General features: G+C 36.9%; 1 protein-coding gene across 2 annotated transcripts in view; it reads left to right on the forward strand.

Annotated features, from left to right (window-relative positions):
• LOC135712911 (box A-binding factor-like) overlaps positions 1–26,820 on the forward strand; it is a 657,948-nt gene that overhangs the window by 37,041 nt on the left and 594,087 nt on the right. Inside the window, exons 1-2 of one of the 2 annotated variants that reach the window (XM_065236016.1) lie at positions 10,316–10,434; positions 20,297–21,556. In XM_065236016.1, the coding sequence (XP_065092088.1) occupies positions 21,020–21,556 (537 nt within the window). In that variant the 5' untranslated portion in view covers positions 10,316–10,434; positions 20,297–21,019. Of the gene's footprint in view, positions 1–10,315; positions 10,435–20,296; positions 21,557–26,820 lie in introns of those variants that run through there. The other variant, XM_065236010.1, reaches the window with a different exon arrangement.

A 26,820-nucleotide genomic window follows, 5' to 3' on the forward strand; every position in this document is an offset into this window, starting at 1 on the left:
AAAAACTCAAATTTCATGCATAAGTTTATACGTCTATGAGTTTTGCCTTGCAAAATTCAACGTCGCAAAAATCACCGATGAGTTTTCAGGTTCAAAAATTCATTTCTTTATATTGTGGCAAAACTTACTGTTATTACTATTGTTTGTGCATTAGGGGTTGGAAAACTAACACAGCATGCATAAGCATGCTATCAAGCTACGTTTGAATGGTTTTTATGAGTTTAATCGGCGTTGTGAATTTTGTTTACCAGATTCGTACGTGAGTTTATTCTCGCAAGGAGGCTCAATGAATGATATTTGAGAATGATTTTCCGAACACTGAGTATTATATAGTTCTAGATAGAAACAGGCAAGTCTGACAGTCGCCATATCTGAGAATGAATTGTTTGTTATTTAATATACAATCATGGAACACACATTTCAGTGTCAACATTTCAATGGAGCGTAATTGATTTTGTAAACAATGGCTTTAACTGTCGATTTCTCACAAGTAAAAGCTCACACCTCCAAATTAACAATAGTAACTGGTCAAGGATACATTACTGTACCTATTTGTGTCATTAATTTTCATGAGTGAGCTATACGTGAGAAATCGACGACTAAAGCCATTGGTTACAAATGCAATTACGCCCCTTTGATGTATTGGCACTGATTTTGGTCGCGACTAACTTATTAAAATGGTCTAAAATGTTGAAAATACATAGGGGAAATGGATGTAATGTCGGCCTAATTTGGACCCATACATAAATTCAGCAATCGACTAAATTTTCAATAGCGACGAAAAATATCCATTAGTACCATCCCAATGACGCGTTCATCTAGATAAAATTGAGAAATAGCAGATTTTTAACGATGGGCCCAATCTTAGATCCATAGGCGAACATTAGAGCCATTTCTCCTAATTATTATTTTTTTAATTTGCATTAACTTGAGAACGGTTCAAATAAGGTTAAAAGTTTATACGTGCCAATTTATCAAAAATTATGCGTAGAATTCAAATAAATTATATCTTCTCTAAGAAATATGCAATTTTGTTATATTTTGAAAATCAATAACAATAAAAAAAAAATAGAATTTTGGTGAAGCAAGTTACCTGCATGCACTCTTTACCAAATTTTAGGGCATTACTCAAGCTTCGTTTACAATAAATAAATAAATAAATAAATAAAAATATTATAATCAAAGGAGGGGGGGGGATTTGAGGATTTATGTTTTGTTTACTATGAATTTACTGTGTTTTTTCTTTCAGTGTATTTATCAAAAAAAAAAAACATTTAATTACCTTTACTGTTTCTTGAATGTCATTTTGATCAAATCAATCATTTTCATGTTGTGATTTTAAGAAAAATATAATCATTTTTTTAATACGGCTAAGCTACAATGGAGAGAAAAATCACATTGTAATCAACGTTTTATTTATTTTTACTATGAATTTACTGAGATTTTTCGTTCAGTGTATTTTTTTTTCTCAAAAAACATTGAATTACCAACAACTTTTTCTCAGGTGTCATTTTGATCAGATCAATCATTTTTATGTTTTAATGTTTTGAAAGAAATATAATGCATTTTTAATACGCTGTTTTAAAGTTACCATGGAGAAAAAAAATCACATTTAAATGAAAAATGCAACAATTTGTAGCAGCGAACATATGAGTAATGTTTCATTCAAATCGGAAACGCTCAGAACCAACCGGTTTGCGTTTTGGGCTGGAAATGTTCAACAACAAAAAGGCAAAAAGATGTTCTGCCTCTTGTCCAAGGTATTCAAGGCTATCCCAGAGGTTGTAAATGTAATGAAAATGTTATAAGGAAATGACATTAGTTTTCTCCATAAAATTTGAATTTGAAAGGGTGGTGACACCTGAGCAGTAACAATATATTTTACCTACGAGGCAATTGGATTGATTTCGGGTTTCCGCATTGAACATTTCTTTCAACGCATAATGTGCGGTGTACACACTTAATCTAGCTCGGTAAAATCTCCAACAGCCGATTACCTCGGCATTTACTTTTGCTGATATCTCTGCATAATATCTGTTTGTTAGCTGATATCTCAGCAAAATGTTATTTGATAGCTGAGTCTCGGCAATCGTTTTACTGAATCTTAGAAAAGTAAATTGCAGAACTGCTCGGCTGTTGGAATTTCGGCGAAAAAATTTATGTGTGTATATGCAAAGATTCAAGAAACACGCACACACACTCACTTACACACATATTTTCTCTGCTTTGAAAGTTGATAAATAATTCCTTATCGTGTAAATTGATTCCATGATTTTAGGGTAGGTGTTCCAATAATAGTGGTGTACCTAAAGTTGCGGTATGGAGGTTGTGCCGGAATATTGAGGAGGATAATTAATTTTCCTTAAGATTTTCACTCCTTTGTACCTATAGTTGCGGTAGTGTTCCTATAATAGTGGAACCCATAAGAAACAAACGCATTCCACTATTATAGGAACCAAAGTTAGCAACTAGCACAACTACTGGAACAGTGTTCCTATTAATAGAGGATGATCTTTCTAAAATTTTATGCAATTTTATTACAATGTAATATTTTTCTATCAAAATAGAGTTTGAAAGCTATAGATTGACGTATAACAATTGTGTGTACATCGTATATTTATTTTTTAATTGATAAATTGGTTTAGTACCTCCACTACTGGCTCACCCACCCTAATTATGTTATGGTTCGAAAGGGTTTTTACAAATAATAGTCATAGGTAGGGTAAGGATATGTAAAACGCAACCCGGGGTAGTATGATCAACAGCATTTTTTCACGTACTATTCAAAGACTTATTGATATAAACAGTTTCCCAGATGATAGTTCAGCAGCTCTTCTAATGATTCTGGTTGAAAACCAATTAAATTTGTTCTGAAAAACACGTAAATATGCACCTTTCGTCATATTACCTAATGGTGCGTATTATCCCACTTTACCCTATAATAATTTCATTATTCGGTAATAATTTTGATTGAAATAATAATGGCAGGGCTGGTAGCGAGTTACTTTTTAGTGACTTGGTCACTTTTTTCAAGCCAGTCACTAAAAAATCCCCTTTTTAAAGGCCAAGTCACTAAAGCACTTTTTCTTGTAATCAGTCACTATTTTCAACTTTTTTTTAGCGACGTTTTATCGTCTTTCTCTTCTTAGTCTTAGAACTTTAACGGATAAATTCCAGGCTTATAATAAGAAAGCTATTTTTTTAAATGCGTTAAAATGTGTTTTTTTTTGTAGATAAAAACAACAGCAAATAACCAAAACAAAAAACTAACTTAATTTGAGTAAGTCCAAGATCTAAAATTATTCAGTGTCTTGAAGTTTCGTATGCCATGTACAAGTTCAAGATATTAAATATTTTTACACTGCCAGAATTAAGGAAAAAATAAATGATTTATTTCAAGTTCGTTATTAACTTTATGAAAGATTAGAGATCTTCATTGCATTCACAATAATTGTTGGAACTTTGGAGAAGTTCTGATGAATGAAAGGAAATGCATAAACAAACTGCGGCAACATAAGGCAAGTTAACACGCTGAAAATATGGGGAACTAAACTGGAAGCTTTAAGAACTTCAAAGTTCTTTAGCATCCGAAAATTTTCAGGAACTTTTATGAAGTTCCTAGAATTTTAGAGAACTTCACAGGTGTCAAGCGAACTTGAGAAATACGGAAAACTTGAGGGGTATCGTGCAAGAAGAAGTTCTAAGCACCTCAGAAAAGCTATATCTAGAGATGTTTGGGTAATTTCAGATCTTAAGGGCAGTTCCCGTAGCTTTAGTCCAGACTTTTGGAGCAGTTTAAAGATCTTTAATCGAAAATTAAGAAAATTCAGGATAGTTTCATGATGCGATAAGATGTTCCGAGAAGTACACCCGAGCAAAGCTGAAGATCAAATTGAAATCAAAATTTGCTGTTATGATGTAACTTATTTTGAATACTCCAGTTGATCTCATTTTGGTTGACTTAACGGTTAACACAGCAAAAATGAGAGCAAAATTTTACACTGTTGAAGCAGTCGGAAGACTAATCCTGCTTTCAATGAAATCAATTTGTTTACTGATTTTGCATTCATAATGTTCAACTGAATACGGGCCTGGAGTAAATGGTTACCATTCATGTTTCTCAAGCTGAAAGACTTGGGCTCCAATCTCATCCCGGGCAAGTCACGAATGACCTAAAATGTGTTAAACAAATCAAATAAACAATAATCATTTGTTCAACGACAGATGAATTTCAATTAAATTTTAATCAAGACGTAAACAGCAGAATTTCAAGTTAAGTTGCTTTCATTTAAAAAGTTTTGACTGTATAATGAAAGCACAATATGATATCAGACTTATGTCGCAACATTTGAAATCAAAATAAGTTTTCATTATGATAGCAACTGCACACTTTAATATCGATTTGCTTTCATTTTGTTAACCGACTTTGCTCGGGCAGGGAAGTATAGAGATCTTCAGAGAATTTATGAAAACTTCAGAAATATTTCAGGTACTTCACAGAAGTCCAGAGAATTTCAGGGAAATATAAAGAGAAAGCCAATTTATTTCCTAACAGAACCGAGATCTTCAACAGAATTGAGAGCTTTAGGGAAGCTTCGAGAAAATCAAAACAGATCAAAGAATAAAAGGGCAGTTCAAATAATGTCAAGGAAATAGTAGAAACCTTAAAGAAGATTTGAGAAGAGCGGCACCGGTGGAGTAGTGGTAAGCGTGATAACCTCTCACCCCAAAAAGCCTGGGTTCAATCCCAGTCGGCGCCGCTGGGATTTTCTGAGGCATAAAATCTGTGATCACGCCTTCTTTCGGAAGGGAAGTAAAGCCGTTGGACCCCGGTCTATGAGTTGATGGGTCGATTGGTAGGGTCCAGGTGTAGGAGCTGCCTCCCTGGAGTCAGTAGCATTGGTACTCAGTACGGAAAACAAGATCGATGGAAATCAAATCAAGAAAAAAAACCAAGAAACTCAGGGAGATCTCTGAGAGAATTTCTGGAACGTGATATAAATTATATGAACAGCTGGAAAACGAGAATGTAATTTAAGGGTGTTATATTATTGAGATTTCAAGAACTTACGAAAAGTGTGTAAATTTAGCTAAGTTGATTAAAGAACATCAACGAAGTTCCATTAATTGCGTGTACTTTTAGCAAGCAGCGCTATCTTCAAGAAATTCCAGAAAACTTCTAATAAATTTAGATATTTTTTGATAGTTTCATGATATTCATCAAAGTTCCGAGTACTTCGAGGACGATCAGATAGCTTCAGAATAATCCCATTAACTTAAGAAAATTTGCAACAGCTTACAAAGAATTCCGTGGAATTATGGGGTATTCCAAGAATCCTATGATTGATCCGGAAGCGTCAGGGATTAATGAATATTTGTTAGAAAATTTTCCGGTTTATTAAACAAATTTAGAGAACTTCAGGTAAGCATAGATAAGTTCAGGGAAAATTAGTGAGCGTTTGTAATGGCTATAATACTTAAGGAAAATTGTCACAACTTCAAGGCAAATCAACTTATTTCAATAAAGTTGTGGGTTCTTAAAAAAATAATGATACATTCAGGACAATTTAAGGAACTTTAAAGAAATTCAGTAATTGTTTAGGCAGTTTTAATAAGACCAGGAATGTCTAGACTATTGAAGGAGTTTTAAATTGGTGTCGATAATTTAAGGAAAGTTTCATGACATTTTGAGAACTTTGGTGAAAATTTATTAATTATTTCGTTCTAATTCTTAAGGGAGCAATCGAAAATTGAGAGAGCACAAAAAATTCCAGAAATTTAGAAAAACTTCTAAATCTGCACAGAAGAACAGTGGCCTTTAGAAACATTTCGAGAACTTATAATAAATTATATTAAAATTCCACGAGCCTTTAAAATAGTGCATCGATTTGGACACCAGATTCTTGAATTTTTTTTGAAGTATAATAGTTTTTAAGTCCAGAACTAGCTTAAATTTAAAATTTCTTGGAAATTTGCATGTTCCAAAACCAAAAGAAAACCATTAAATGTTTTTATTTTTTTATTTGTTACTGAAGATTAATCCACTATGGATCTATCCTTATTTAGCAGGTAGTTTAAGGAAAAAATCCCGGTTTTCCAGGTTTTTGCGGTTAGTAGACACCCTGACTAATACCGTGGGTTTGGCCATAAACCTTTTATTAAATCTTTTGCTTTAAAGGTTCATATCGTACATAAGTGTTTATGAGATACTTATTGAATAAGTCTAAAACATCAAACATTTATTTGGTGTGCCATCATAACGACTACATTTCTTCTCTTAGGAGACTTTTTTTGTCACTATTGCTACAAACTATAAGTCACTATTTGGTCACTTTTTTCTTCAACATGGTCACTAAACACACTATTTTTGACAGCAATGATCGCTACCAGACTTGTAATGGGAAAACAATTTGTCAGTTTCTTGTTTTTATCATCCTAACATTATAGAAGGGGCTGACAAAATCGAGGAAAGCACTGTTTGAGGGAATGTGGTCCTGGACACTCACTATTCCATTGGTCATATTTTTAAATTCTCATCACCTGTGCTCACCGGAACGTGTTCCGGACATATCTCCGGAGCTAATTGAACGATCTCAAAGACATTCAATAACAAATTCTATGTGACCATAACACCTATCATTTGGTGCTTGTTGCGTCCAATTTGCGGTGGTGGTTGCCGAAAACCCCGTCATGGTATTTTTTACCCCCCCTCCTCTAAATGAACAAGTCTTTTTGATAGTTCCGAAAATTTATGGAAAAAATAGGTAATTGAACTTGAAAAAAATCCAGCCTTGTCAAAATTCTCTCCAATAAGTGGCAGCGGCTTAGGGTCATTAGGCCTAATTTAGTTTAAAAAAGTAATTATTGGAACATAAACTATTCCTTGCTCAAAACATATTCCATCTACATTTTGGGATTTTAAGAAAAACATGAGCAGTTCCTTCTAGTTATAATGTTCTTGTTATGAATGGCCTTGTGGTTGAACCATCTTGCCAGACTTCTTTTGAAAGGTCCAGTTTTTTTTTGCGTTGTGCTCATTTGGGCGGAAAGTTGAAATGTTCCTACTTCTTATTTATTTATTTATTATTTGTGTACCTGGCTAATGTAATGCAATAAATGCCGCCTTGGTCCTAGTTCAAAAAGATTTATAAAAGTTCAATCTTAATCTAAAATTCAAACTATTACTTTGTCCCATTCGGTTTAATGAGACTCACTCGGCCCATTCGCTACTGCCTAATGTCCTTCGAAAAATGTGCATGCAATTGATATTTTAAACACTCTTCGTGTTTCGTACTTCAAGCATAATATCTAAATTATGGAACCTAATTTTACAACCCCAAAACAATTTCTTAGAGCCCCAAAAGTTTATAAATTAAGATTTTTTTTAATAGATATGATTTTTCGGTTTGTTGCCCGTTTGCCTACTTTTTTTTCCAGTGTCATCTCTTCCTGAAATCAACTATGCCGGTATTCCTTTTCGTTTGACATATTTTGCAGTTAATATGAAAACCGGGAAAAATATGTTGGGCACCCGGGAAAAACCGAGAATTTTTTTTTTAAATACTGTATCTTAAATCTGTGTAAACGACAATGTCGAAGATTGCAACCTCAAATAAAACCAAAATCTCGAGAATTAGATTCTATCAAATTCTATTACTTTCATGTTTTCGAGTGTTTATTACATTATTATGCTGCAATGTCGCTTCTACATGCGCAGAATATAACAAAACTTCCATAACTAGGTATCATTCATCACTGGCTTCTTAGCCAAAGCCTTCGTGAACATCAAATAACACCTTCGCAATTTCACCCATTCACCAAAACTGCTTCCTTCAGAACGAGTCGAAAGAGTGAAAATGCATCCAGTCCGGTCAGCGCTTCGGAAAATGTAAATATTGCACCCGGATTTGTAGCTGGCTCTGGTTGGCCCTCTGGGTGGGAGCGAAACGACGTCGCTGCTGCAGTCGTTCGTTTTTCAGCATGTTCCCTTTTCTTTGTTGGCGCAACGATTTTTCTCTGTCTGTGTTTCAGCAGGTTCATACACTGCTAAATAGTTAAGCGAGGTGGTGGGGGGAGGGGGGTTAGCGATATCATCATGTCGCAATATAAGCGGCAACAGTGTGGTGGGTAGACGAGGAGGCGAGGAGAATTCTTTTGGATTAAAACGATGCCGGGTACGCGCGGGAGTAAAACAAACTGCGATGTGGAAGGGATTTTGACGATCATATCTCGTGTGTAGAACAAACTACTGCCCTATCCTATCCATGTGGGAGCAATAAAAGGTGATGAAACTAAAAGTGTATTTTCGTTTTCGGGGAGAACGTGGGATTCATGTTGGGAAACATATGGTGTATGTCTGCCCTTCTATGATCTGTGTGCGGTAATTCGAGAGTACTTGTTCGACTTTTGTTTGTTTTAATTTTTTTTATGGCAGTACGTACAACGAAGGAACTGAGCTATTTACGTCGAACAATTAGAGAAAACCGGCCTACGTGAGAAGGTACCTGAAAGTAATAAAACTATCGAGATCGAGAGCAAAACTAAAAAAAAAAAATCTCGTCGCGTAGGTGAACGTCGTCGTCGTTCGTCCGATAGCGAGAGTGTTTATCACAATATCAGAGCCAGAGTAGGTATCTGCTACAATCTCTACAGTCAGTGAGAGCGCTCAGTAGTTCGTTCGCTCTTTCTTTGAATGACTATGCTTACATTTCACCAATACCAAACAAAGTAAGCTCTAGGTGCGACCGACGACGATGGCAAGAGGTGAAGGCATAGTTTTCGGCGTATCTTTGCCCTCTCTGATAGGGTAATGGCCCTATAAATCGCACACTTTATCACTGCAAGTAAATCAAAATGATAATATGTTTGTTACATGGAAGTACAATGTTTTTTTAATAATCAAGGTATCTTAGGGTTGCATTATAAAACCATAAATATTTGTATAATTTATGTTTTGGTTCGTAATTTTGCCTTTACAAATCCTATTTTCGCCCACCCATGAAAAGCACCGTAGGGGAACTGAGTGTAATACGCGCCAGCGGGGTAATATGAACTTTGACCTTTTTTAAAGTACCTTTAAAGCAGCAATTCATGTGAAAATATCACCAAATGAAAGATCAGCAGCCCACCTTGCAGTTCTAGCTGAAAACCCATTAATTTGTTTGAAATTTCCATGGAAAATCGCTGTTGGTCATATAACCCCCATGGCGCGCTCTACACCATTTCCTCTTACTATCATTTGGGTGGGGCTTGGCAAGCCGTCTTTATGAATACTACTCCAAATAGGTGGGCCTAACAATATTAATCAGAAAGCATCAATAGGACTCTTTGTTTTAGTACTAGGTAGTAGATTCTGATATCTGTGAAAGGAAATATACGAAAAAAAAGATCGTTAGTCGAAAATTATCACGTATGAATATCGGCCTCAGTAATTTGCCAACAAATTTTGCTCAAAAATCATGGAAAAATGCTTTTTGTTTTGATAAAAAGAAATTACGTAGGAATATTAGAAGAGAACTATTTTCGATAAAATGAAGATAGGTTTTTTTTTTCGGGAGACAGCTTCCACATCTGGACCCTATTCTATCGACCCATCAACTCATGAACCGGGGACCAACGGCGTGATCAGAGATTTTATGCCTCAGAAAATCCCGGTGGCGCCCACTGGGATTGAACCCAGACCTTTTGGGTGACATGTTGAAGATAGGTTAATATATGTATCCTTGGCCTTTCAATTATTTTTTCTTTAAACAAATTTTAACTGCTCAAGTAATTTATTAGAACAGCGATCCCACACCTCAACGCATTTTTTTTCTTCAAAATATATATAATCGAATGAGTGAAAAAGGAATACCTTAAATTCCATTATTCCAGAGATAATACTGACCAGTTTGATTGCAATCAACGCATTGCAATTATAAGAATCCCCTAAATTGACGACAAATGAAAGAGGGTGATCTACGGGGTCGTTACCCTACCACAAGTCTCACTAATGTTTTTTTTTATATTATGACTATCGCGCATATTGCGAAAGTTGCACACTCCTATGCAGGAATTGTAATGGGTAGCAGCATGTCAGTTTCGGTATTAGGGTGCCTCACTATCAGCGGCTCAGTTCTCTCCGGATCGCATACATTTTCATCATCATCATCATAATATTATCACACGCGCGAAGGAAGCTACGCTCTCGTTCTCTCCGTCTCCCGTGTTTCTCTCTTCGGCTGGATACTGCTCTGGTCGGATTTGAAAAGGTATCATACCTTCTAGGTGCGCTCGGTGTTGTGTATTTCGTCAGTACACCACGTTCTGCCGATTCGTCGGTTCGGTTCGCCGCGGTGTTTTTATTCATCTCTCTTTTCCGTTCCGTTCCGGGTCTGTGTTCTCTGTTTTCGAGTGATTCTTTATTGTGTGTTGTGTACAATTCTCCCCAGCGCGGTGAGTCGTCTTTATACCATCGATGGCCCCCTCCCCCCCCCCAACACCAATTCAACCCCAACATCGCGCCGCCAACTGCGACCAGCTTTGATTCACTCTCGATCGAAGCACGCTGTGTGGATTGTGTGAGTGTGTGCGTGTAGTGGTGGCAACTGCAGCGCGCAACCATGTGTATTATTATCATCTGTTTTTCGTGAGAAGCAGCAATATAGATGTAGAACATTTTGTGTGCCCTTATCCGGAATGGTGTGTCCGGGTTGGGCTAGATGGGGCTGGAGGAAATATCCTGGAAAATGATCCCCCTTTGCTGTAACTGCCAGACGATTACAGTGCGATAAAATTACATTTTACTTGGTTGTTGTAACCATGACTACCAAGCGAGTGATCTATAACGGATGTAATCGAATTATTCCCATCGCACACTGTCTACTGGTTCAGTTTGATATTCGCAAGAAAAATCTATAACATCACACTGCCGTAAGTGCCATAGGGGACACGGCTCTGCAGTAGTGTACCTCCGCACTTTGCCTCGCTGCTCACGCTCTATACCAAATAGACCTTCGCCCTTCTCTCCCGTTGTTCCCTGTGTCGTCGCATCAGTGTAGTGGTACAGAAAGTACAAGAATAAAACAAATTTTGCTTGAATCTTTCCAACCCTGGTCGTCGTCATTTGTAGATTCCCATTCATAGGGACGACGGCAACGACAAGGCATAGCAAAGTATAGGCACCGATGAAAAGAAGGTTCTTTCCGTTTCTACCTGCTTATTTGACCTCTTTGAGTTTCTACCTTTGACTGCTTCTTCTCGTCTTCGACTTGAGTCGATTCGTGTCGTTGATTGGCGTGATATGATAACAGTGACAATAGCCAATGGCCAGCGAAGCGAGAAGTGTGCGTTTTTTTGGGTTTTCCTTTCATCACCGTCGTTTTCCTCGGGCGAAACTAAGCTACATTGTCAGTCTGCCAGTCAGTCTTCCCCGGAGAAGCCGGAGGAGAATTAATAATACCGAGAATTTTGCGCGTTGATGGAGGTCGAAGACTCGGAGTGATAAGCTATGGGATGAATGTCTCTTTCGATAAATGCCACTGCCACGAGGTGCTTGGTTGTTTCCTCCTCTGTATGGTGACGTGATGTGATGTTTCTGGAAAGGGGTGCTTCTTGGGTAGGATGTTGCCTCGATGCTGATACTGACAGACACATTTTTACTCTGAAGTGTTATTGTTGAAATGTAAATGGCATTTTATCAACGCAATCAATTACCAATTTTATATTTACACTAATCGCAACTTCATCGTAGGTCAGCAGTAAACGTAAACGTTGTATCAGCGAATCGCCTGCCAAAGTTAGCAATTGACGCATAGGTGCAGCATTGCCTTGGTGCTGATTAATCTTGCACCCAGGGCTACCAGGTTTTTTTTTTAATATCAGTAACCTAGTGATACAAAATCAGGATTTGTTAGGATAGGTATTTTTGATATCAAGTGTATTAGGGAATATTCTTCCACTGGATACAAAATACATCTTCAAGTGAAAGTGGTGATTTATTATTTTGAATTTATTTTGAAAAATCTGCTGGCCGCTCGTTCTGTCTGTCGTCGTAGGGCCAGTTCCTGTAGGGGCTCCCTCCTCGGGTGATTCCATTTATCTTATTCTGAGTAATTCCAGGCAAAATGACGACTCGACCTTCTTCGATTCGTATGAAACTTTGCGTATTTGCTTGTTATGGGCAATGATTCACATTTCTAAAATTCGGCCATTTAGGATCTTGTAACATTTTCAAAATGGAGTCTTTGAAATTTTTCAAAAAATTGTGGCAAGAGTTTCCCATATTATGGTTGTTCGAAAGTCGATTCAATAGGACTGTGCCATTAAGGGACATTAAGGATTTTCTTAAGAATTTCAGGAAAAAAAATGATTCTCTTGGATTTTTTTTATCTTTTCTTTTCTCAATATTTTTGGAAAAATCAAAACAAATCGTGATGCCAACTTTGCGTTACTGGCAAGCGTGTGGTGAGTGTTTGCTATGTTCATGCAAATGATGCCCTTTTCCTAATTGGTTTATGCAAGCAAGACTGATTTAAAAAAGTACAATGTTAAGTATCAGAAATCTTAAAATTGAAAGTCTCAAACACTTGATATTTTTGTTCAAATTCACAATCTCTGATAGCATTTGTTTGTTTTAACCCTTAAATGCATAGTGTTGCCATTTGGCAACATACCTATGTAAGTCAATAAACATAATGAAATAACATTTTAATAGTAAGCGGAATATATATCACAAGAAAAAAAAAATCATCGCAAAAAAAAATCATGCATTTAAGGGTTAAAGTCTTGAAATCTTTCATGTTACGGAACCACGAAAGCGTCTCCTTCTCATGGTCACTTATTTTTAGTTGGTATATTGATTTTATTTTTCAAGATTGAGATCGAAGTTTTTGTCGCTAAATGTCGAAAAAGACTAAGGTTTTTTTTTAATGTGGAATTTCTAAATATTTCCTATACCAGAATTACTTTAATAGTTTCGTAAGAACTCTCCAAAGATTTTCTTTCTTATTAGGAAACTTCCTTAGGATTAATTTTTAGTCGGTATCCTTCAGGTTAACCATGAAATTTTGTGCATAATCAGGAATTTTTAGTATTCCCTTAGAATACTCCCAGAAGTTCTTTGATATCTTTATCTTAATTCCCTTAAAATTATTCTCAGAATTTAAATTATGTTTCCAATTTCATTGAAACTATCATCAATTCCAAACTCCCTTTGAATTATTATCAAAATTCACTTGGAATTCCTGTCAGGATGCCGTAGTAGTTTGTGTCAGAACGCTCTTGGAATATTCATCTGAGTTTCCTTGGAACCACCACACATTTTCTCTTCGAATTGTGCTCAATATTCCGCTGGAAATTACCTCAAAATTCTGTTCAATTCACATAATTTATTTTTTTTTTTAATTCTGTTGGAGTTCCCCTTAGAATTCGCCTGAAATTTTCCTCACAATTCCCTTCAAATTCTTGTCAGAAGTTATGCGTCCGATCTACCTTGGAATGTATGCCTTAACTACTACTATTGCTCTTCAGCATTCCGTAAGTAGGCTCCTCTTGCAATGCAGTCAATAAATTTAAATGTTCTTTACAATTCCTTCGAAGCCCGAAAGATTCAGATTCTCGTGAAATTGTTATGTAATTTATGTCAGAATTTCTTTGGAGTTCTTGTCAGATTTTTCTCGGAATTGTCCTTCCAATTTCTTTGGAACTATCCTCCGGTTTTTTTTTTACTCCAGAGTTCCTTTGAAATGCTTTTAAGAATTTCCTTTAGATTTTTCCTTAAAAATTATCCTGTACTTCTCCTCACATTCCCGATGGATTTCGCGTCAGAATTTACATGTAATTTTGAAAACGACACAAACGCTTTTGTAAACTGAGGTTGCAAGGCCCTTTAAACGTGAAGTACGCCCACGCAAACCAACAGTATCATCAGGTAGGGTAAATTCTCCCCGATCCGATAGAGATATTGGTTTGCGTGGGTGTTCTTCGGTACGCGTGGAAAGGGCCTTACAAGTTTCGTTTACAAAAGCTTGTGTGCCGTTTTCAAATGTTACGCTTGATATAATTCTAATCATAACTACCGTAAGCTTTCCATTCACCGCTAGACCTGAGGGGGTCGACTCTATTTAAGCTGCCAGGAAAGATTTGGTTTTCGTCTCGCTATGGTGGAATTATCCGGGCATCTTAGGATTGAGATTTAGATGACACCTTAATTGATTAATTATCCTCGAAATTTCTTAAGAATACTTTCCAACATTTCCAATTGCATAAGTTCTTTCCAGGAAACCCTTGGAATTTTCATAATTCCGGTCGATTTTTTTTAAATTCTTCTTGTTAGTTTATCCAAGTCCCAGAGCCTTGACAAATCATGATTTTTTTTCAAGTCTGGGATCGCGAAGAATCTCGGTGACATCGAGTCCGAAAACTTCAATAGTTCTTTTAGACTTGATCAAATTTACTTGCCTAAAACTCAATTGCCCATGGTTTTATAAAAGAGATTCTTATACAATCTCGCACTTTCTAAAATTTGACCTAATTACCCATTCAGCTCAATAGCATTAGCAGCCTTCGCAATAGTTTTCATGATTCTTTAAATAACTCACACAAATTCTAAAGTTTTTACGCTTTGGACAACTTCCGAGATATAGGATTTCAAAGCATTATCTGATTTCAGGATCTCAAAAATTTTGTTGGAATTTCGGAGCATATCATTTTTTCAAGCAGTATTCAGGAGTATAATTAAAGTCAGAAAATATAAGTTGTTAATGAGCTAGGGAGCAATTGTCCTACCTTCACTGCTCCACTCTGGCTACGCTCTTGAATTTAATGTCAACTATATGAATTGCGTGGAAAAGCTGATAATGATAAACTCCTTGAATTCGCCTCTTGACTAGCTTAACGCGCCTTATTATCATTATTATTATTATTTACGATATGCTATTGTTATTATTCATAAGTGATAAATCAGCCCACGGCGGAAAATCTCTTAAATAAAAAAAAATCATTTGATTGTTGGAAGCCGCCACCAGATTGAATGACAATAACATTGTCTCGATCGGGGACTCGTTCATAATTATGTTAGCAATATAAAATACTCGGTGGTCTAGTGGCGACCGTTTTTGCATTCTGATCAGAATATCGTGGATTCAATTCCAGGTTTCTTCACATTTAAAACTCCGAACACGATGTCTCCTGTAAAATGTGTAACGGCAAATTGGCAATGTTTGAAATGTTTTCGAATTAAGTTGAAGTAAAAATTAAAAAAAAAATAAACCAAATAGGGGAAATGGCTCTAATGTTGGCCCATGGATCTAAGATTGGGCCCATCGCTAAAAATCTGCCATTTATCAATTTTATCTAGATGAACGCGTCATTGGGACGGTACTAATGTATATTTTTGGTCGCTATTGAAAATTTAGTCGATAGCTGAATTTATGTATGGGTCCAAATTAGGGGCATTTAGGCCGACATTACATCCAGTTCCCCTATCTCAATTTGTCAGAGCCCAATTTTTTAGATTTTAAATTAAAAAAAAATGCTTATGAATAATTAACACTTTTGAAATGTATAAAACCATGAACTTTTGGTAACTTTTTTGAACTTTTTTGAACTTTTTGCTCCGTCCAAGGAACATTTTTACAGCTAGAAAATTGGTCAATTTTAAAGCAAAATTGGAAAAGTCGGAAAACTATCTTCTCTTTTTCTATACCTAAAACAGAGTGGCATATATAAGGCCCCGAATGTTAAATAAATAAATATTTAGGGTGGAATCGTGAATACTCGAATTTTTTTAAAACAAAAGTTCAATTTTGGGCGGGACGAAGTTCCGAAGAATTATATAAAGGAAATGAATTTAAAATTTCTCATACATTGTTCTCTGAGTATAAATTATAATTTACCAACAGTTCTTGTTCTACGATTTGTGTCAATTTTTAAGTATCCATGATTTTTAACATTTCAAAAGTTTGCATTTTTCATGAGCTTTAAAAAAACAGTAGCCGAGCTGGCGTGAAATTCGTCAATTACTGCTAAATTGTGGCATACATGGAGTAGCAACCACGGGCAGTCAATAATACTCATGTTCATGTTCAATTCTACGAATTTGGTTATATATATGGTCAACATGAGTCAACTTTAAATATACAAAGATATATGTTTCAAAATTTAAATCAATTATTAGGAGAAAAGATTGGCGTGTACTGCAAAAGCCGTTGGGAACGACGGGGTAAGACGGCCACCCTAAACTTGAAGTAATTTGTTTTGTTAAATTGTTTTTAAATGTCTTCGTTAAATTTACTAATCGAGTACTTTCCCTAATTACATTGATATTCAGAAAATTTCCTTTTCATTTGACGATGTTTTATCACGAATCAAAAACAGACTAAATAATAAAAGAAAAAAAAAATCATGCAGGATAAGATTGGCCACCCATAGGGGTAAGACGGCCACATGGAATATATCATGATCCTGGTCTTATAAAAGGTTACTGTTTTCGGCGAAATTGTACAGTAGTTCAAGGCGGATAGAGAACCATAGTACATAATTTTCTCATTACCCGAGCAGGAAAAAATAACTTATTAATAACAAATTCAGGTATGAAAATAACATAACTGGCAACCTAAATATGGTATTAGTGAGGCTGACATAAGAGGCAAAATACTTTAGTTATTACAATAACGAAATAATTTAGTTATTACAATAACAGACGGATAACAGAAACTTTTAAGATACCAGAATACCATAGTTTGTTATTTTGAAGGTCTTTTAATACCAATTCAATAACTTTTTAAGGTGTTATTGTCTAAAAACTGATAGATCACAATTTGTTATTTTGGTATTGATTTGATATTTTACAAAATATTTCGATAACTGAATAATATCAAAATAAGCTTTTATACCAAAAGCATACAGAAATCTGGTATCTGGTTTTTTATCGATTGGCTATCGGTGCCTGCTCGGGTATGTGGCGCGAATGTGCAAGTCAATGTCCTGTATAAATTATATCTTGAGATATTTACTATTTAGAATGTTTCCGTCTTCGGGAAACTTGTTCAGGTGAAAAAATCTTCAAATTTGTGGGTTAGTTAGTTCATAATTCTTTTACTACGTGACACTAGTCTACGTGTGGACTTCACGTAGATGTCCTGACTTCTTAGATGGTGAGGATTTCATGATATAGCTTATAGATACAGCTAGTTCACATGTACACTACCGACGCGTAGTGAGGGAATTCCTTGATCATCTTACTTATAATGCTGGTAACAGAAGCTTCTTAGAAGTCCTGGCCCTGGTTTTATAAATTGACTACTTTTACTGTTATTCCGGATGTTCTGGCAGATCCTTCGGGGCCATCATATCACGAATTCATACTGGTGACAGATCTACAAATGTTTTCGAAAAAAGTCTGATATATTTCAGAAACGAAATATTGCTTTCCCGATTTTGTCAGCTTCCGATTTTGTTTACCCCCGATTTTTTCAGCCTGAAGATTTTGCTGAACTTTTTTGGTTTTTAAGCATGAATTCTCAAGCATTTCCCTCCAAGCGACACTTAATTGTTTTTTCGCAACAATAACAGAGGTAACTCCAACAAACCTCAATTATTGCAATACTGCACAACTAAATCGAGTTCCTCCCGATAAAGGTAGAGATAAAGCAGAGCAAGTCAAATTGTCAACTGGAGCTGGGTCGAGACGCTGCTGCCAACGTCACACACCGTGTCGTGATGACGAATATCAGAAGTCAAGTCATGCCCGCTGTAATGTGCTTAGAGAACCTGAAAGTCATCGTGGAAGAGCTTTTCTCGAAGCACGATCCAACGAACTGGCCACCTACATCGTACGGAGACGAAGAGGGAGATAACCTGCTGCCTGCTGGATACACTCGGAAAACTCTTGGAGAGGATCATCCTAAACAGGCTGACGGAATGCACGGAGTGTGAGCAAGGATTGTCGGAGAGGCAGTTCGGATTTCGAAAAGGAAGAGCAAAATTGGATGCAATTCTGACAGTTGTCGAGAGAGCCGAGAAGGCGCTGAAACAGAAGTGGAGAGGAGATCGATATTACGTTGTAATAACGATCTACGTCAAGAATGCGTTCAACAGCTCCAGCTGGGAAGCCGACGCCGGGTTCTGATCTACGAGCCAAATATGGGACAGAGATCGACTAGGATCACGGTGGGAATTCCACAAGGCTCCTTCCTTGGTCCAACGCTCTAAAACGGCAGTCTAACGCTGAAGCTACCCAAACGAGTTGAGATCGTTGGCTTTGCGGACGATGTTGTCTTATGGTAACAGGCAAGACGCTGGAATAGATGGAAATGTTGGCGACCGAGGCGGTCGACATGATTGGAAACCTAATGCATGGAGCGAAGCGCTGCAGCGGGCAGAAATACCCATTGGGGAGCACGCAATAAACTAGAAGTGCGTGTTGAAATGCCTGGGAGTGATGGTCGACGACCGTTTGGCTTCAATAGATACGTAGAATACGCATACAAGAAGGCAGCGAAGGCCATCAACACGGTAGCCAGAATCATACCGAACATCTCGGGACGGCTCCTGGCTAGTGTATTTACGTTGACACTGAGATACGGAGGTTCAACCTTGGTTGCAGCGCTGAAAACCAAGCGGAATTTAAGGATACCGAACAGTACGTACCGGCTCAACAAACCGTACGCAAACTTTTCTAGACATTTGGTGCACCATTTGTTGTAAGAAAAGTAAACATTTATCATGGTTAATCTTGATTTCAAAATCATTTTCATGGTTAAAATATTGAAAAAGAAAATTTCCCGATTTTGTCAGCCTAAAATTTCAGATGTGGCTGACAAAAACGGGAAAGTACTGTATTTACGCATTCCAGTTTCAACCAACCAAAGGTGGCCGTCTTACCCTGACACATGTCAAACTATAACAGCTTCTGTAATATATTATAATTTAATTAAAACTGTATATTTTCACTATAAGTACATCGAACAGACATGTGTTTTCCTTATAGTAACGTTACTTTAACATGATAAATTGTATGATAGCTTTAAAGCAATAAATTTATGCGTTTCACTTGTTATCAAGCTAGAATGTGTTTTACAATACAAACTATACAATAGCAAAGACCTCTGCATAATTTTTCTTCTTCAAGAGTTGATTTATTCCATAATCTAAAGGGTGGCTGTCTTACCTCGTCGTCCCCTACCAAGTATACAAATAACAGTCCTTCCTGCGAGTAGATTATGTGCGATGCTTTTGGATGCTGGGTTGCACGACATTTTAAGCATAGCTCCTGTGGAGTTCAGGTAAAAGTGTTTGAAAAATGTATGGATCCATATCCCAGTGGGTGTTCTCTTTTATTACTATGTTTGTTTTTTCGCCTCTGTAAACGATTCAATAGACTAATCAAATTTTAAATCTCATTACCTTTCTATTAATGTTCCCTTTAATATCGATAACGATGGAAGGTTGAATGCATAGCATGAGTTTGTTTGCTTCAAATCTCCATTTAGCTTCCCATATAAACTGAATGAGCACATTTTAAGCGGATGATCAGGTACAGATTTGGAATCAATTTAGTTACCCTAATGGAGGCAGAAAACTGTCACTTTCTACGGTATACGTATGGAATGATCAATTTCAAAGCTTTTAAAACTTTGAATGAATTTGCTTAACCAACTCCATTCCGACCTGAAGGTTGTCTCAATTTCGAATTCACCACCAACCATTGCGTGATGTCAGCATGACAAATTTATGCTTCTACTCAGAACCAACTGTCGTCACGCATACCGACTACGTCAATGTCCCCTTTTGATATTCGTCACATATTTACAGACCCCCTCTACCCCCAAGGGACTGCTGCCCCCAACCACTGGAATAAACATTCTAATCACACAAAACTACGTCGTACCCCAAAACTTGGCCAAGTTCGTTCGGTGCCGCCGGATCAAAACCAAAAAGCCCTCTCGGAGGAGGACAACCACTGTAGGGTTCATAAAACAACCGAACCAAACGTGATTCCCTCTTTTCTGGTATCTGTGAAGCTTTTTATGTCGATGCTAAGAGAAAAAAAAAACCTTGGAAAGTAATCGTAATAACAATAAAAGCAAATACAAAACGTGAGATTATACCCGTTTTCCGTCTATGGTCATTACGCATACACACATGCCATACACGTTCTATTCTAAACTGAGTGAAAGATGTGCCCTCTCATCGTCCCATCATCAACGAAACCACCGGAGTACCTATTGCTGGAGTGTGTTGTTGTGGTTTTCTTCGGCTCTACACGTTTTCTAATTTAGATTTTTTTTTTCTGGTTCTCTTTGCTTCATTCTAGATATTCAGTAAGCCACTCGCATCGCCAAGAGATCTACCACTAACAACTGAAGAAAACAACAAATCGAGAAGAGCTGAGCTGCAAGAGGAGACAGAAGTGCGTGATTCTTTTAACCATCAGGATTCTAAAGTGCTGCCGTCATTCACACAAGACCAAGAAGAAGAACCCGCTCGGTAGATGATATCTAGTGCTGCATGAGTGTGATTTCCTAACAATTCTATCAACCAGTTTTTATCTCCCGATGCTCGGATTTGTTGTTGTGTATTGATGTTTCGTTTTACCTTTCTTGCACCCTGTGTTTTGTTTCTCGCGATTGGTGATTTGCGTTTGCGTGCGTCACGAGTGTAGAACCCCCTCGAGAAGGCAAAGAAAATAAAACAAACCTCTCCCCAAATCTACTTAAGGAAATGTGAAAGTGAGCGGAAGCGGTTCAATGATTTCGCATGCCCGCAGGTCGAAGGAATCGATCCAACAACGACGACAGCAACGAGAGCAACAGTTTCCAATGCCGTCGACTGAATGTTGTGTCTAAACGTTCCTTCCATTTGATTTTGTTTTGCTGTAAGCGGTGAAGAAAGTGATTTTTTTTTCTCTCTGGGTTCGAAATCGGATTGAGTGTCCCACCCGCCCCAAAATCAACCCTTTGCTTGTCTCACCGAGAAAGGGTTGACCTCGTGCGCTGTGTGTGTGTTTATTGAGATTTGAAGAAAACGGAAGTTCGTGATGAATCGATCCACAATGGGTAGTAACAACGTGCCGCCCAAGTTTTACAAATTATGCCGCCTTTGCTTGGGCAATGTGGGCGACTGTGAGCTGGGTGAATCGACGATAGTGTTCGCCGGTGCTCAAGAAAAGGCCATCTCACAACGGAAACGCCAACAGAACGGTGGAGCCTTGTCCACAGTTGGCAGTGATGTAGTAGTGATGGACCAGGACTCCGTCACCGGCACCAACAACGATGCCGGTGGTGGTGGTGGTGGTGGTGATGGTGGCGGCGGAGGACGTGCCGGTGCCTTCAATCATCAGCACGCAGCACGTCATGGAACCATCGCCAGTAGTAGTGGAAGCAGTAGTAGCAGCTCGAGCAGTTCAAGCTCCAGCTCCAGTTCGAGCAACAGTAGCAGCAGCAGTGACGACGATGAAGTCACAGCTGACGATGATTACGACAACGATGACGACGATGATAACTTCTTCGACGGAGCGGACGACGGGTCCAACGTGGATCTGGCCAAGCGGATACGGACGTGTCTGACGATCAAGGTAGGTGACGATGCTCTGGGGGGTGGGTTTCTAGTATTATCTCTTAGTGATAGTGCGCCGAGGTGCTGAGGTGCTAATTGACTAGCGGTGCTTTTCTATTGGCGAAGGTAAAAACTACAATCTGTGCATGGTGGACAACGACACTGGTAGATTTCGCACAGCGGTGTTGATGGTTCTTATAAACGAAATCAAATTAACTTAAACTAATTTAAAGAGAGAAGGATTAGTAATTTCCATTTAATTCCACTACCATATTTGCTTATCGTTGACAGATACGCGTAATTCGTCTCAAATGTGCAGGCTGACTTCTTCTGTGTCTTGTACTAATATTCGACTTCGATTTCGACAATCGGGTATTAGTACAAGGCACTGAAGAAGTCTGTACATTGTAGCTGAAATACGCGTATCTGTCAAGGATAGGCAAATATGGTAATGGAATTAAATGTAAATGACTAATCCTTCTCTGTTTCTTTATAGGGGAAATGTCGGCTTCGGCAATACCTTATTCTATTATCGTCAGGGGGTAAACAACGTCCTTGAGAGCTCAATTTTGGCATGTGGATACATCGTGTTTCAGAGCATCTATGGGCCAATTTTGAGTGCTTTAGGTCTTTGTTTACCCCCTGACGATAAAAGTTTAAGGTATTGCCGAAGCCGACATTTCCCCTAATTAAAAAAAAATATACCTATCGAATCTGATGCTTGGTGCCAAGCTAAACTTACCATTCTCCGTTATAACCATTTATTGTAGATGAACTAGCCGATAAATGGCAAACAATCACCCTAATAAAGCATAAACAAAAAAGTTATAATCATTCTCAGTAATAATAAATTTGGGGACATCATAAGGGAAATTTTTCGGGGATAAAAATTCATTTTGAATTGTTTCTAATAGTAGTTGCATCCTGGGGAATCGATCTACAAATATTTCAAGCTTATATCCCTACAATTGTCATGCTTTAATTGAATTTAATTTCTCATAAATTGTCCAGTAATTCTGAAATTAGCGAAGAATTCTTATGCTCTCAGTTATTTGCCTGTATTTTCTTTAGGTTCTCACCTAAAAAACCTCTAGATAATCTTTTGAAACGTATTTCTAAAGCAATCGCTTCGATATTAGATAAAGATTCTAGAAATACTAACCGTCAAATTAAGAGGTCTTAAGAATTACTTACAAAAGGCTTATGTGTGCGCTCTAGAGGTGTTATGACTCAATCACTGAAGTATCTTGCGAACCGGGGGGCATGGTCATTGACCGAACGCCCTTAGATCAAGATATCGTCTCGGATAAAATGTTGAATTAAAAAAAATCAAGATTCTGAATCCTTGAACAAATATTATTATTGTTCTAATTTTTTTAAATATATATAGGGCCTTGAACAGTAGTCATCATTCTGTGTCTACAATTTTTTCAAGATATTAGACGAGGCTCGATGGCTTAGCGGTTACCGTTTCTGCTTACTGAGCAGAAGAGTGTTCAATCTCGGGCCCTCACATTTGTCACTATGCCTCATTCTATCGCAATAGCAGGGTGGTCATGCAACCCAGGGTAACCGATCTCAACATACGTTGGTATATATTTTGATCGAATTCTGTTAATGTGTAAACCAAATGTATTTTTTTCCTATGCTATTTTTAGGTTTCAGTTTATTTCGTCAGTTATTCTTAATTTTCATTGAACTTGGATTGATTCATAAAAAAACCAAGATGGGTTCACCCATTATATCAGTGCTGGTAGCAGGTCACTATTTATTAAAATTTAGTCATCAAAGTTATTTTTTACGACCAATGTTGAGAGTAAATAATTTGCCTTTAAATATTCACATAAAAGTACAGTTTGATTAGGTAACAAATTGGTATTTTTCAAGATTCATTAAAAATTAGCGTGTCAAGTCTGACAAGAAGAGTTGCGACAGGAACATTAATTGTCCAATTAGTGTCCAACCACTAATATTTTTAATTTTTGTCAACTCCGTGATCTAGTTCATGTCTGTTATCTTCAAAATTTATGCAGATTGTATTTTTTCCCTTGCCTGTGATCTCGAATTTGTCATATCTTTTCACAAATTTACTGAGCTTTCGAAAAAAAAATCTGGCCCCAATATTTTAATTGTCTTGACCTAGGCTTCAAACCAATAGTATCTGTAGAACAAACATTGCTCAGCACAGAAACATTTAACTTTTTTACTATAGAGATTTTAAACTCAAGAGTTCATTCGCCTCTAAGAAATATTTGATGATGTTTTCAAATATATCCTAACCCTTGATCCCAATATCCTAGCTTTTTTCCTCCGTGATCTGGGAAGTTGTCCAAGCCTAAGATGTCGAATAATGGCATAGGAAAATTTTCAAACTCAAAATCTTTGAAGTCCAATTGCTTTAAAATTGGTTCAAATATATAAAAAAAAAATCATGGCGCAGATTCTTGAGTTCTTTTCTAAGTCCATTAAATTGTTGTTTATTTTTTTCCAAACTTGTAATCCGGAATCAAAAAAATTCCATGCCGAGATGCCTCAGAATGTTTGCAGAGCACCTTTTTACATGCAGTACTCGGCAAAAAAGAGTGGTTCTCCCATTTTCTTCGCACTCTTTTCCAACTTATCTTTGAGGAAGCAATCCACACAAAGAGTGGTGGTAAAATTAAAGCAGGGATCAAATAAAATACGGTGGCTACACTTTGCGTTTTCGTTATACCTGGGTTTTTTCTTTTCTTCTCTCTCCGCTGCTTTACAATTACAAATGGAGAAAGGCTAGCAAATTTTGAGTTTGACTGTATTAACCTTTGCGGATTTCAGAAAATAAGCGCTCTGCGCGCATTGAGTGATCAGATCCCAAGTAAATTTGGGTTTATAGGGGTTCTGTAGACCTTGATTTAAATTTAATTAATGCTTTAAAACTTGGATAAAACTTGCAATAATCTTTGGGAAGAGAGCCCATAGTGGTTCGCAATCATCGAAAAATTCAAAGTTCCCCAACTTTCAATGAAGGCTTCCAAATGTGTATCAAGATTTCTTCCAATTTCCAAAGGATTATCAACTTTTTCAAGAAACCTAAACTACTCTGTGGTTCATTTGACCAATATCTAAACTTAAGCTTCCCTGAGGTTCCCTTAAACGTCTCGGAAGACTCTTGTGAAAGTTCCTAAACATCTCCAAAGTTCTCCCAATCATCTTTGAGGTGATCATTGAGCGTCTTTTAATAAGCTACAGTAATGTTCCTGTGCTTCTTTTCTTTGGATTTCGCTGAATATCTCTGACATCCACTAATCTTGATTGAAATTCAGCATTTTTCTCGAGGTCAGTCTGAACTTCTCAGAGAATTTCTGAGAGAACCAGGCAGCTTATTAAAACATGTAAAGCTTGGAAAGCTTTTGAGAGTTTCGATGAACTACAGATAGGTTCAGCGAATTTAGAAGATCTTAAAAGTGCCTAAGAGAGGATCTGCGAACTTCAGAGAGATTCAGAGAGCTTTAGAGATCTCCAATAGGGTGGGCCATGTTTGTATGGTCGATCATAACTGTTCTTCCGATGTTTATTGAGACCCCCAACAACTGCGTCAAATTTGAACTAATTTAGTTATGCTCTGGATATGCGGGATAATTTTAATTTTTTTTATGGGAAAATGTATGTAAAATGAAACGAACCTATTTGCTTGTCAAAAATTCAAATATCGCTAAAATTTTACCAAATCTCGGAAATGGATTTGAAGTAAAATCCTGTTAATCTGCTGTTCTACTATCGGCCGCTCGAAATCATCCGCATTTTGTAGAGCGTATATTTCATGATAAGAAAATTCTGACATAACAAGATTGCGCAGTCGTAAAAATTTAATCAGCTCAGACTAAGGAATCGGTAGAATACATTCAGTGAAGCGTTTTGATAGGAAAATTCAGTGAAATTGAAGTTATACAATTTTGGTTGCCGAAAACAGTCAACCACAATTCTTTTTAAATTCTCATTAGAATTCTCTTAAAATCCTCCTTAAAATTCACCCGCTATTCATTCTTCTCACGATTCCCATAAAATCACTTTTGAAACACCTAGGAATTCAATTAAAATATTCTGTGGAACTGATTTCTTGTAACGTCCCGTTAGAACTTGTACACACTTTGTTTTTTTCTACCGAGCTCGGAATAATAATCTATATAATCGGTGAAATCTCCTCTTTGAAACCCTTTCGGAAATATCTTTAAATTCTTTCAAAATCCTGAATAAATTCTCCAAAAAATTTAATTAAAACTCAGTGGCGTCCCGTAACCTCACTTTTTACCTGTGTACCAACTTTCAAAACCAGATGTAATGCCATATTCATACTCGAATCGGTTGAAAAATACACTTAATCTTCTAGTTTACTCGATATCTATCCATTGCTAGCAATATTTTGATAATTGTTTATGTTTTGAGAGTTGGTGCACAGGTAGATTGAGGTTAAGAAAACGCCACTGTTAAAACTATCTTCAGCTTGAAATTCGGCAACGTTTTTTTTTTCAGTTATATTCAGCATTAGATTCTCTTGGAATTAAATATTATCGATATCCCCTGGGAATTCTCTTTAGATTTTTTTTTCTTTTATTAACTGAATGATTGATTAACATTTAAGACATTTTCTAGGCCCTGATCATGTGATCATTAGGAGTAGTGTCAGAATATTTTCCATACCATAATTAAGTTTGTTGTAGGGTTAATTTAGTTTGAATTCTCCTCTCGAATTCCTTTAGAATGCTCCTTGAAAATCCCTCAGAGTTGCTTCAGAATTCTCTGGCATTTTGCTCATAATCTTAAAAAAAAGTCTTTTCTGAACTACCTTTGGATTCACCCATAGTTCTCCTATAATGCTTCTCAAAATTACCTGCAATTATTCCTAGAGACTCTCTAGTACAGAGAGAAAATGGTAGAGGACCAAAATTCTCCCCAAAACTCATTTGGGATTCCGATCAAAATTCTCTAGACATTTCTTCAAAAGTTAAGTGTTACGTGTTAAAATTCTTAAGTTTTATTTTAGTCCAAGACTCTTGACAATTGTCTCTTGAAATTTTCAAATAAAATCTTTATTCTATACGGAATAGGATTTCAGAAGAGTTCTATTTTTTCTAATTAAATGATTTTCTGAGTTTGTTCTATCACCGTATAACATTCGGTCCAATTAAAACATTTATCTAAAATATGGAATATAAATTGACAATGTAATGCGAATAAACTGTTTTCCACAATCTGTTTTTTTTTTTAAATTGAGGTTTCTTCCGGTTTTTTAAATGTTGCTGTTTA

The sequence above is a fragment of the Ochlerotatus camptorhynchus genome, unplaced genomic scaffold, assembly GCF_037179485.1.
Source record: "Ochlerotatus camptorhynchus isolate MF236.1 unplaced genomic scaffold, CSIRO-AGI_Acam_v1.1 ptg000040l, whole genome shotgun sequence".
Classification (NCBI taxonomy): Eukaryota; Metazoa; Arthropoda; class Insecta; order Diptera; family Culicidae; genus Ochlerotatus; species Ochlerotatus camptorhynchus.